Source organism: Equus przewalskii, chromosome 12 (assembly GCF_037783145.1).
Source record: "Equus przewalskii isolate Varuska chromosome 12, EquPr2, whole genome shotgun sequence".
Lineage (NCBI taxonomy): Eukaryota > Metazoa > Chordata > Mammalia > Perissodactyla > Equidae > Equus > Equus przewalskii.
This window is the reverse complement of record NC_091842.1, coordinates 11,455,289-11,466,863: the sequence shown is the minus strand read 5'-3', so window position 1 is coordinate 11,466,863 and position 11,575 is coordinate 11,455,289. Positions and strand designations below refer to the sequence as shown.

Below are 11,575 nucleotides of genomic sequence, written 5' to 3'. Positions count from 1 at the left end.
GTGCACACCGTGTCTCCTGTGTACGGGGTTTGCCCTCCAGCAAGTGAAGGCCTTGAACAAGGTGATTCCAAAGGTCAAGCCGGTTCTAATTTTTCTCAACTCCCCAAAACCGGTTTTTCAAGTGTTGCCATCCTGGCCACAACCAGTGGTCCTCCCCTCACTGACCCCCTGCCCAGGCCTCCAGCCCGGCTCCGCCTAACTCCACAGCTGAAATCAGAAACGATACAGAGTCTTCCTGTGCACAGGTCCCATTTATTGTAGAAAATAATAGCAATTACCGTGATGAATAGATCTTAAATTACAAAACAGAAACCACATAGATGGGAGGGAAAAGCCCCCAGGACTTCCTAGGGTGAGGGCCAGAGAAAGACCGTTCCCCCTGTCCTCCCCAGGCCGGCCGATGACATTGGCAGGGGTGGCGAATCCAGTGGCGGCAGATCCACAGCTGGCCAGTCTCCAGGGGCATGGGGCGGGTGGAGGGTTCTGCAGAGGCTGCGGGGCAGGAGCCGGAGGGTACGGGCAGCCTGTGGTCCCCTCCCCCACCACTACCCAAACCAGTTTGTAGCACCCCTCCCCTCTAAACTTGTCCGTCAACTCCTCTGTGCCCCACCAGCAGGTGGGTAAGCAAGCCGCAGCCATTCTCACGACCACAGGTTTCCAGGGGGCCTTACAGCCCAAGCGCTTGCTGACCCACCCAGAGGATGCAGGCAGAGGGAGTGGGGAAGATCAAAGAAGGGGACAGTGGCCAACATGGTCATGGGCAGGGTACCCACTCAGACGCAGAGCCCAAGCAAAGGCAGCTGAGCTGTCCTGGCCAGCAGGAGCCAGCTCCCTCCTCCACTGCCACACCCTGATGCTCCCGTCCCCTCTCTTGTATCCACAGACCATTCAGAGGTGGGTGGCACTGGAGTCTCTCTCCATCCATCCTTGCTGGTGTAGAGGAGGCCATGGGTATGCGTCCGAGAGGGCCAGCAGGGGCTGAGAGCTGCCGACCAACGGCTCTGTCCACGCTCACTCAGCCCCTGGCAGCCTGCAGCCCGTGGCAGGGCCATCCTGGGGTCACAGGCTGCCCTGAGCTCAGTCCAGGGAGAAACAAAGCCGACAGGGAGAGTTGAGCCGGGGCGCCTTACACGTAGTTGCTGGCTGGGCCGGAGCGGGCGGCTGAGTACTTGGCCGAGTAGGGCTTGTCTGTTCTGGGCGGGCAATTGCAGCAGAGTAGGGCCCCGCCGAGAATCAGCAGGCCGGAGGCGGCCCAGCCGACGTAGAGTGAGGCGCCCATCTCGCGCTTCTGGCCAGAGGCCACCAGTGGGTTGTAGAAGTCACGGATGACATTGTGGGCCGTCCAGGACACGGGCACTATGGACAGCAGGCCAGCCAGCAGGAACACCACGCCCGCCACAATCATGATCTTGGCCTTGGAGCTCTCGTCCTCCACACAGTTGGTGCACTTGCCGCCCACCACGGCCAGCAACACGCCCAGCACGGCCAGGATAATGCAGATGACCATGAGGGCGCGGGCGGCCTGCAGGTCCTGCGGCAGCGCCAGCAGCGAGTCGTACACCTTGCACTGCATCTGGCCCGTGCTCTGCACCACGCAGGACATCCACAGGCCCTCCCAGATGGTCTGCGCCGTCACGATGTTGCTGCCGATGAAGGCCGATACGCGCCACATGGGCAGCGCGCAGCTCAGTATGGCGCCCAGCCAGCCCAGCACGGCCAGGGCGATGCCCATCACCTGCAGCCCCATAGAAGCCATCGCTCAGCGTCTGCAGGGGCCTCGGACCTGGAGGCTGTGGGGATCCGGCTCTGGGGGCTGTAAGAGTCCAAGTGCTGAGGACGGACACTCAGTGTCCACAGGGAGCCCTCTCAGGGCGAGTCCAGAGGCAAAGCCAGTCGGAGCAGCCCCCAAGTGCCTGTCCCGAGAGTCAGAAGCCGCCAAGTGTCTTTCCTGAGAAGCAGAAGCACAAGCCCAGCAAGCGTGATCAGACCAGTTCCTTCCGCCGCCCACAGCTACTGGCGCTCTCAAACTGAAGATTGGAGCAGTTATAGGCTCTGCTGAGGGGCGGGGGCAGAGGGAGGGGTTTCAGGCTCTGGGGCCTCCCCCTGACCAGTTTCTCTGGATTCCTGAGCCTGAGCCAACAAAGACAATTTAAGGCCCCAGCCCTGGGCCCCTGAGTCACCACCCCGAGAGCCAGTCTCAGAGGAAACTGCCCTTTCCCGGTGCCCCCAGGCCCATGCTGAGGTCAACCTGGAGACAAGACACTGAGTCACAGCCACCAGCACCTGGGGGCGAGGAATGGGGGGGAGGGCAGCCAGGCCCAGCCACGCCCCAGGGCTCCCTCATTCCAGGCTTGAGTGGGTGGGCAGGGGTGGGGACCCTCAGGGAAAGGGTCTGAGGATGAAGTCCTGGGAAGGTGGAAGAGCAGCCCCACCTTGATTACTGTAGTCATGTCCTACCTCCTTCAGCAGGGGCCTCATCACTACTATTGTGGTTCTCATCATTCATACCTTTGCCTCACCAGCAGTCTTGGCGTTGGCCTGAGGAAGTCCAGTTTTGGGGAACGAGAAGCTGAGGGGCCAGGATTCCTGGGTCCATCACCCACCCTCCCCATCTCTCACCACCACCACCCAGCTTCCCAGCGCTGCCGGAGGAAGGGGCCTTGGAGGCGATGCCTTTGAGGCCAGAGAGAAGGAAGCCTACCCTCCCCCGACCATGGAAGTTTCTGCCAGTTCTAAGCCTGTTTGGCTGGAACTGAGTGGGGGAGGTCACCATGAGCCAGCCATGGGCCCGACCCTGGGACATCAGCCCAGCAAATGGGTGTTTACTCTGTGAAGACACACAAAACAGTTGTCCAATAAAGCCAGGATGGGTGCAAAGTCCCGTGAGACTTTGAAGAGAGGGAGAACTCAGACAGGGTGGGGGTGGGGTGCTGGGGAGGGGACTTGCCAGGGAAGGGGGACTGCACAGCACAACTCCAGGGGGTGCCGTATTCTTGGGTCATGCTGCAGAGGGCAGTGACGACAGAAATCACCATGAATGGGTGGCCCCGGAGTTGTGCAAGGCAGCAGGACTGGGTGAAGGAGGACCTTCTGGGAGAGGGAGCAGCAAGAGCAAAGGCACGGCTGGGGAAATGCCACTGGTTCTGGAAACCTCAAGGAATCCAGTCTGACCAGACACCGGGGAGTGGGGGGGTGGGCCTAGGGAAAGTCCGGAAACCTCTGCTTCAACCACCACCAAGCCCTGGGCTGGGCGCTGGGTGCCAGGCTGAGGTGTCCACACACCTTGGAAAGGTGCCCCTGGGAACAGGATGGAGGTGGAAGTAGGGCAGGGGGTCGAGGATCAGGAAGGGCCCATTTGGGGCAGGGGGCTGAGGGAACCTAGAGGAAGGGGTCACTGTAGGGGGCAGACAGTGGCGGGGGCTCATCCCAGCCAGATCAAGGGGACCCCTCACCCTCCACATGACCCCTGCGTGTCTCTCTCCCCCACCATGTGAGGGGCACGCCTCAGGGGCCAGACTCCAACTCGTCCTTGAGCCCCCAGCATTGTCCAGCACTGCCCCTGACCCCCTGGGGCGGCTGCGTGCCCAATCCTCGTGTGTGGTCCTCGAGCTTCCTGTGGGAGAACCACCAAGCATGTGTGGTTTGGGTCAAAGCCTCAGCTCACGGCAGGCATTTGAGACAGGTGTGTTGACTGCCTGGTGAACCGCAGGGCAGGCTGGGACAACCTAGAGAGATGGGGAAGTGGAGGTCTTGTATCGTGGTCGGCTGTAAACACGTCTGTCTCCACTACGAGGCTGCGGGTTCCTTATTCAGCCTCAGAGCTCGGCACAGGGGTTACACTCTGTAGGTGCTCAGTTAACGCTCAAGGCGCTCAAGAATGCAGGAGGCCTTCTCCTGGTCCCCAGACGCCCTCCCCCACTCTTCCCCACCCCTTCCCCCCACAGGCACAGTCACCAACACAAACAGAGATGGTTTCTGCCTGGACCACACCTCCCTGGGGGTTTCCTTACAAGGCTCTGAGGAACAGCACGCACCCAGGCCTGTGGCTGGCCGAACAGCAGAGATAAGCAGCCTTTGAGATGGACAATAAGTGCTTTCCTGCTATGACCTCATCACAGCCTCCCTGTCAATAAGCAGGGCAGGGACTCTCATTATCTTTGCACAGATAGGTAAACTGAGGCCCAGAGGAGGCTGGGGGCTTGCCCAAGATGGGGCGGACACTCCAGGTGGCCCAGCCCATCAGCAAGCCATCTGAGTACAGAAGTGAGTTGGCCAGATGGCCAGCCCCCCCACACACACCAACTTCCTGCCCTTGTTATCCTGGGACACAGCCAACTGGCAGTTGGAGAAGCAGGAACGAGGGACGGGGAGCATGCAGGCCCTAGAGCTTTCCACCTGGGGCCCAACAGAGTTAACTAGGAAGCTGCCCTTCCCCGCCCAGCTCAGCCAAGCACATCAGAGGGTGGGGAGGGGCTGAGGGCTGGGGGGAGGCAGGCGCAGGAGGAGCCCCAGGCAGAGGGCAGGCCCGGGGCAGGGGAGGTCTGCGGGAGCTCAGGTGGGCTAGGGGCCCAGGTGTGGAGGAGGAGCTGGAGGGGGTCCTGAAAGGCCTCGGAGCAGCTGTGCGCCGGAGTGGAGCTGGAGAGGTGTTTGTTGGTGCTTGACTTCTGCCAGGAGACACTGGCCAGGTCCCACCCACCTGCCACAGAGAAACACCAGCGGAGCCGAGACACTTCTGCACCCCTCTGGCTCCCCGAGCCCGGGCCCCCCAACAACAGCTCAGATGGTCTTTGCTGTGACACTTTATAATGTGTCTGCCATTTGTCACCTTTGCTTTGAGGGCAAGGAGGGCAGAGCACACTTCTTTCTTTTCCTTTCTCCCAGCGTACACTGTATCATTTGATGCCAATAGGACTGTATCAGATGTGCTGGTCTTTATCAGGGACAGTCCTTTACCCCACCAGACCAGTTCACCCATCCCTGCCCACCCTACCCCACTACCATCGTACCGGCCCTGTGACCTAAGAGGCCAGTTCCAGCTCTGAGCCTCAACTTCCCTCTTTGTAAAATGAGGACATGACTGCCTGTCCCCCGTCTGAGATGTGTGAAATGAGATGAGGATGTGAAAATGCTTGAGAGCTGAAGAGGTCAGGCCCGTGAGGAGGAAGGAGCCAAGCGTGCAGCCACTCCTCGGCTCTGCTCTCACTCGTACCAGGTGGCAGCTAGGACTTCTCAGACCCCTGTCCCCAGAGCTGCAGGGGCTCAGCCCAGTCCTTGACCACAGTACAACACAACTCGACAAACACACCCAGCGCCCTGTGCTCACCTCCCTGAGCTCAGCTCCCTGAGCATCCTAGGAAAAGAGCCGATAGAGTCTCTCATCCAACCCTGAGCCGTCCTGCTGCCTCCCAAGCCCAGGGCCTGCGCCCAGCCCGTGGACCCCTACCAGGGCGGCCAGAAGAAGCTCAGCAGGCTGAGCAGACCCGGGTCCCAGGACCTTCACTCCTTATTGTCTGGGAACAGGAAAACTAACGCTAGTGCCACCTTCAAGTTATTCCTTCCGATCAAACATAACATTTTGATCCTTATAAAATCCAGCAGCATTTTTAAAGAAGAAAAGGAAGCAGCTTCACTCTGAGCTCAAAAATTAGTCTAGCTGGAAGTTGGTCCAAAACTACTTATTTTTGAAGTTCACTGACTTCTCAGCCCACAGACACAAGTTGAGATCTTGTTCTTTTTAACCGGAGACAATGCCGTTAAGTCATAAAATTTTAAAATTTCAGGAAAGTATCTGCAATGGGATGTCACAGTCCTCTGTAAGCGTAAAGACTGTGTCCCCACGTCACTTCAGAGCTATCTCCCCGGATTCTTCCAGAAGGAGAATCTCCTGGAGGCTTACAGCAAACAGGCGGTCACTTCCAGACCGGGCCAGTGTGGGCTGGCCACCTCCCGCATGGCTCTGGCAGCGATGGGACTTCTCCGGGGTGCACCCAGCACCAGCTGGGAGGGCTGGGTCCCAGGCTGGGACTTTCAGAGTCTGGGGGAGGATGCAGTGGCCCCTTTGTGGCTCTCATCAGAAATGACCGCAGCCCTCCCTCGCTCGAGTCCCAGCTCTGCCACTACCAGCTCTGTGACACTAGGCAACAGAATTACACACTGTCAGTCAATTTCCCCAGCAGGGGAAGGAGGACGGCAACACCACCCTTCCAGGCACTGCGAGGCTCGGTGGAGACATGGAGTCTAGGCCCCAAGAGCCAGGCCCACTAGGCCCACTAGGCCCCCGAGATGCTCCTGGCAGGAGTCAGCGGGCCCAGCACTGACCCTAGAAAGCTGCGGGCCCTGGGCTCAGAAGTGGAGGCCTGGCCCCAGGCTGAGCTGGCAGCCCCTGGCCCACAGCCTGACAGCCCGCACCAGTGGCCATTCTCTCCACTTGGCCCTGGACTGCGTAATGACAGGCCTGGGGTACAGGACACCTGTCTGGCCAGACTGGCTGAGCCGGTGCTGCCCCCAGGCTGGGCCCCACGCGGGCGGAGGGAGAAGGTGGGGGTGGCGTCTCCAAGGAAGAGAAGCCAGGCGGCAGTGCTGCCTGCTGGCTGCAGTCCCACAGCCCAGGCACAGAGGGGACAGGATGGCAGACGGGTTCAGAGAGAGGGAGGGGCTGAGTGAGGGGATGAGGACTCACGGAATGGGCTGGGGGAGAAAAAGGGGCTCAGATTGGGGGAAGCTTTCTGTAAACGGGAGAAGACAAAGAGAAGATGAGACTGAGTGAGTTCTTAATTACTTTCCGTTAAATTAGTGTCCAATTCCAGCTTCTGTCTGCATTGAGACATGACCGTGGCCATCCTCACCATCCCGCCCAGCTGTCCAGCCCTTCACAGGCCACTCCCCTACCTCTCAGAGAGGCCTGTCCCAGGCCCCAGACATGAGCCCTCCTTCCCCTCCCATCCACCCCGGCCCCTGCCTCCTGATCCTCCCGCCTCACGTGAGGGCAGCCCCCATCTCTGCTGGTCGTGTCTTCAATTTTCCCAAGGCGGCAGAAGGAAAAGACCAGGTCAGGGGGTCCCTGAGGACCCTCTCATCTGATGGAGGAGTCAGTCCTGCCCAGCCTGCTGCTCCCCAGCCAGGGAAGCCTCCCCCCGGCTAGACCCCTCCCCCTACCCCCTCTCCATCAGTCGGTCAGCGAACATTTTTGGAGCACCAGCTGTGGCCCGGGCACTGGGCTAGTATTACAAGATGTCATTTTATGTTACTACAAAACCATGCGGGGGCATCATCATCCCCATTTTAAAGACGAGAAAACAAAGATTCTAAGAACGGATGTGACATTCCAGGGCCACCAGAATCTTGACAAGCCCAGTATTCACCCCTTGCCCTGCCTGATTCTGGGGCTGATCCTCTGCCCCCACCCTCTCACTTAGGACTCTTCACTTGCTTCTTCTTTTATTCTTTCGTGAAGGATGTACCGAGTACCTGCACTGGGCCAGGCCCAGGCCCGGGCATGGAGCACAGTGGGGAATGGGGCTGGTGCCTGCCCTCGAGACCCCCAACCCGATCTAAACAGACAACTCCCTACACCAGGGAAGCTAGCTCTGTGTGAACTCTGGAGAGGAAACATCAGCTCCACCTGGGGCCCAGGCAGGCTTCCTGGAGGAGGCGGCAGGTGAGGAGGACACCTGAGGAGCAAGTAAAACCTTGGAAGTTTATGAAGAGGAGAGAGTTCTCCAGAAAGGAGAGTGGCAAGTGGTGGAGATGGGGGCTTCTGGGAGTCTGCAGGGTCTGGGGCCAGGCAGGCAATGGAGCTGGGTTGGAAAGCAAGTTGGACACCTTAGGAAAGGGCTCAAGTGCCCAGCCCAGGAGCCCGGGGGCAGAGGGGAGCCATGGTCAGGCTTTGAGCAAGGGCAGGCCCAGCCAGAGGTGACTTGTGGGAGGTACCTGAGCCAGTATGGCGGGTTTGCTGGAGGAGGAGCGACAGGAGGGCTGCCCTGCTTTCGGGTGGACAGTGGGGACTCAGGACAGAGAAGGATGGCCTTCATTCATTCACGGGGGTAGGGGCTGTCTTGACCCAGGGCCAGCCCCATCCCCAGAGCAGCCCACTGGCCCCGGGCCAAGACAGGCCTTGTGTCCATTGGGCAGAGCCAGGGTCTGGGGCCATCGCAACATGCTTCCTCTCTGCCCCGTAGGTGGGGGCCTCAAGGATCCTGGAGCCCAGCCCTTTCCCTGTGAGCAGCCTGGGCAGGGCACACACCTGGTGATGACAACTCACAGAGAAGCTGTCTCTGCTTTGGTGACGCACCGAGAGGCAGAGAGAGACTAGCAGGCCGACCAGGGGACTCTCAGGAGGGCAGCCAGTGAGTCAGCAGTGACAGGCCAGGGACAAAAGTCTAGGCACCATAAGTGGCATCTCGCCCCAGCCCCAGGTGACTCAGAGATGACATTACCCCTCCCTCCAGTGCAGAGGCCCCCAGGCCTGGCCTTCCGGGCCTCCTCCAGGCTTTTTCCCCGCTTGCGTGCCTCCAGGCCCAGATGGGGTGGATACCACCCACGGATACTGATCCCCTGCCTTCTCAGCACCCAGTTAGTCCAGCTGCCAGATCTTTGTCCTACTGCCAGGTGCACCCACTGACCCAGCCCAGCCAGCAGCCCTCATTCCCTGCTGGCTCCCAGCTCTGGATCCATCCAGCCTCATACCCCGCCTGGACCTGCCCCAGCAGCTGGGCAGCGGGAGGCGGGGCCGAGCTAGGAGCAGCCATGCTGTGGTTAGGTTTGAACTTTTTCCTTTTTCAATGTTCTCGTGTAACAGGGCTTAACCCACATGGTTTGAACTTCGCATGCGTGCCTGAGTCCTCACCCACAGCACTGGTCATGCCCTCTCTCCCTCCACACACTTCTGCTTCTCCTCGAGGGGTGGGGGGCTGGAGGAACTGGAAATGCCCAGGGGGCTGGCCAGCCACCACTGGCTTGACGTCACTGTCTCTCTGCATCACTCCACAGCTCTCTACCCCCCTAGCCCACCCAGGCAGGGCCTCCCCACCTACGGCAGTACAAAGCTCCCAGCAAGACCTGAATGTGCAAGGGTCCCGTGGTTCTTTATTTTCTTTCAGACACCTTATTCCAGTTCTCTGTCGTCTCAGCAGGCTGGCAGGAAACTCAACTTCAGTGCCTCGTGCAGCTCCTTCTCTGAGCAGGGGTACTCAAGGTCCCAGGACATGGGGAGTCCTTCCTTGTCCCATCAGCCATTGCGAAGCCCTGGCCGCCATGGAAACCTCCAGACTCCAGTCTACAGGGCCCCTTCAGGGCCTGGGGCTCAGTGGCCTCCCAGCCACACGGAGGCATCAGAAATCATTGGCCAGAACCACACAGCTGTCAACTAAGAGGTGTCACCTTTTGTTCCTGTGAATAGTGCTGGGTGCCCAGTAGGAGCTTTCCCTGACACCACACACTCTCAAGTGACCCACAGCCCCCCAGTCATGTCTCCCAATGGATGAACCTCTCCCCCATCCTTTCTCTCTGTCCCCACTGCGGAACACTAAACCCAGGCTCTTCTTGACCTTGGCCTTTACCTCAGGGTCAAGCTCAGGGAGAGCATCTGCCTCAGCCTTGCCTCTCTTTCCACCGCACTCCAGTCCCTGCTGGACATGGGGCGAGAGGAGAGAGCAAGCACAGACTGGCATGGCAGTACCCCCCCACACACCAGCCATGGTCTCCCCTCGCTGGCCTCTGCGGCCTCAGCCTCCACCCCAAGGCCACAGTGACCTTGTGACATACACTTGTCCTCCCCACAGAAGTCCTCCCAGGTGTCCCCCGAGTGAGTAAGATGAAGTCCGACCCCAGGTGTGGACACTCAAGTCTGTCATAGTCCAGCCCAGCCTTCCCCTCCCCCCACACATCTCCTGACGTCCTGCCTGGCCATCTTGCCCGCCAGCTACTTGTCCCTTATCACCAAGCTTCAAGCACACCGTGTCCCTCCAAGCCCTCTAGGCTTTGCACACACTGAGGCTTCTGCCTGAGGTGCCCGCTCATCATTCTGCCACACGGCAAACCCCGTCCCATCCTTCGAACCCCAGCTCCAAGGCTGTTCTGGGACTGCCCCCCAAATGCTTGTGACCACCCCCATCAGAGCCCTCACCACACTGTGTGAGGGTAGGGCTGTCCCCTGCCCCCAAACCAGGCCAGGAGTGCCTCCAGGGCAGGAATGACAATTTATTTTTCTCTGACTTCCTCATGAACAGCTGCACGTGTCAGAATACACATCAATGACTAGCTACTGAATTAGCATTATTACTGAACGAGAGTGAAAAAGAAGGCAGACATGACATAAATAAATGGCTGAACAAAGAAATAAATGGAGAAGAGACAAACGTCCCGTGCAGAAAAGTTCCAAAAAATGGATGAGTCTGGTACAAAACGACCCTCCCAGCTGTTTCCCTTCTCTGGGTTCTGAACAGGCTGGGAGCTCAGGCCTCCACATCTTGGAGGACAAGGCCAGTAATACTGATAATAATAACTACCTGAATATTCACAGCAGCACGATTCCAATAGTCAAAAGGCGGAAGCACCCCAAGCAGCCGGCAGCGGATGAACAGATCGACAAAGTGTGCTATGTCCATACCCTGGAATTATTTTTCAGCTGCGAAAAGGAATGAAGTCCTGATACACATGACAACATATATGAACCTTGAAAACATTACGCTAAGTGCAAGAAGCCTGACACAAAAGGCCGCATATTGTGCGATTCTATTTAAGTGAAATGTCCAGAATAGGCAAATCTTTAGAGACAGAAAGCGGATTAGCGGCTTGAGGCTGGTGGAGGTGTAGGGTAGGCAAGGAAGGCTACCAGGTTTCTCTTGGTGGTGATGAAAATGTGCTAAAATCGATTGTGGTGGTGACTGCCTAACTTTGTGAATACACTAAAAACCATAGATTTATACACTTTAAAAGGGTGAATTGCATGGTATGAGAATTATATTTCAATAAAATGTCTTCAAAAATAATAACAAAAAGCACTTCAATGTCTGTCAGGTGCCAGGCAGGCCCCACACAGCTTCTGTTGACCCTCAGGACCCTGTGATGGCTAATAGGAGCGGATTTCTGCCTCAACCAAACCACAATCTGTGGATTTTTTTAAAAATTCAATTTAATTGGCTATTCCAAAGTTGTTTTTTTTCCTATTTTTGACAAGTGAAGCCCTTAAGATGCATGATGGAATTGTGTTTAGAATTTTTTTGGCGAAAAGAGCAAAGCAAGGACCTGGAGATGCACGCTGGAGCAATCTCCTTGGAAGGCTTCAGCCACGTAGATAGTAAACATTTAAATGGGAAAGAGGGGGTTTGTTTAAAATAGTAAATCAGTAAGTCACTTCTAAATTTAAGAAAACAAAATTGGAGTTAAATAAGTAGGTTTCCAATGGCTATTGCTCTTTTTCTTGGAAAAAAAATAAATATTAAAGAAAATGGATATGAACATATTCTACCAATGAAGAAACCGAAGCTTGGAGCATTTGAGTGACATCCCCAGGGTCCCACAGCTTGTGGAGGCAGGATTTGACCCCGGAACTGTCCGAAACAAAAGCCACTGTGTG

At 57.5% G+C, this 11,575-nt stretch overlaps 1 protein-coding gene across 1 annotated transcript; it reads right to left on the bottom strand.

Annotated features, from left to right (window-relative positions):
- Positions 1–232: 232 nt before the first annotated feature.
- CLDN4 (claudin 4) lies at positions 233–2,719 on the bottom strand. Its single transcript, XM_008538051.2, has one exon. It carries the CDS (start codon positions 1,754–1,756, stop codon positions 1,127–1,129), a length of 630 nt encoding a protein of 209 aa, XP_008536273.1. The 5' UTR covers positions 1,757–2,719; the 3' UTR covers positions 233–1,126.
- Between the last annotated feature and the right edge of the window lie 8,856 nt (positions 2,720–11,575).

What these genes read in the sequence shown, in the direction of transcription:
- CLDN4 (XM_008538051.2), bottom strand. Translation starts at nt 1,756, where the DNA reads ATGGCTTCTATGGGGCTGCAGGTGATGGGCATCGCCCTGGCCGTGCTG.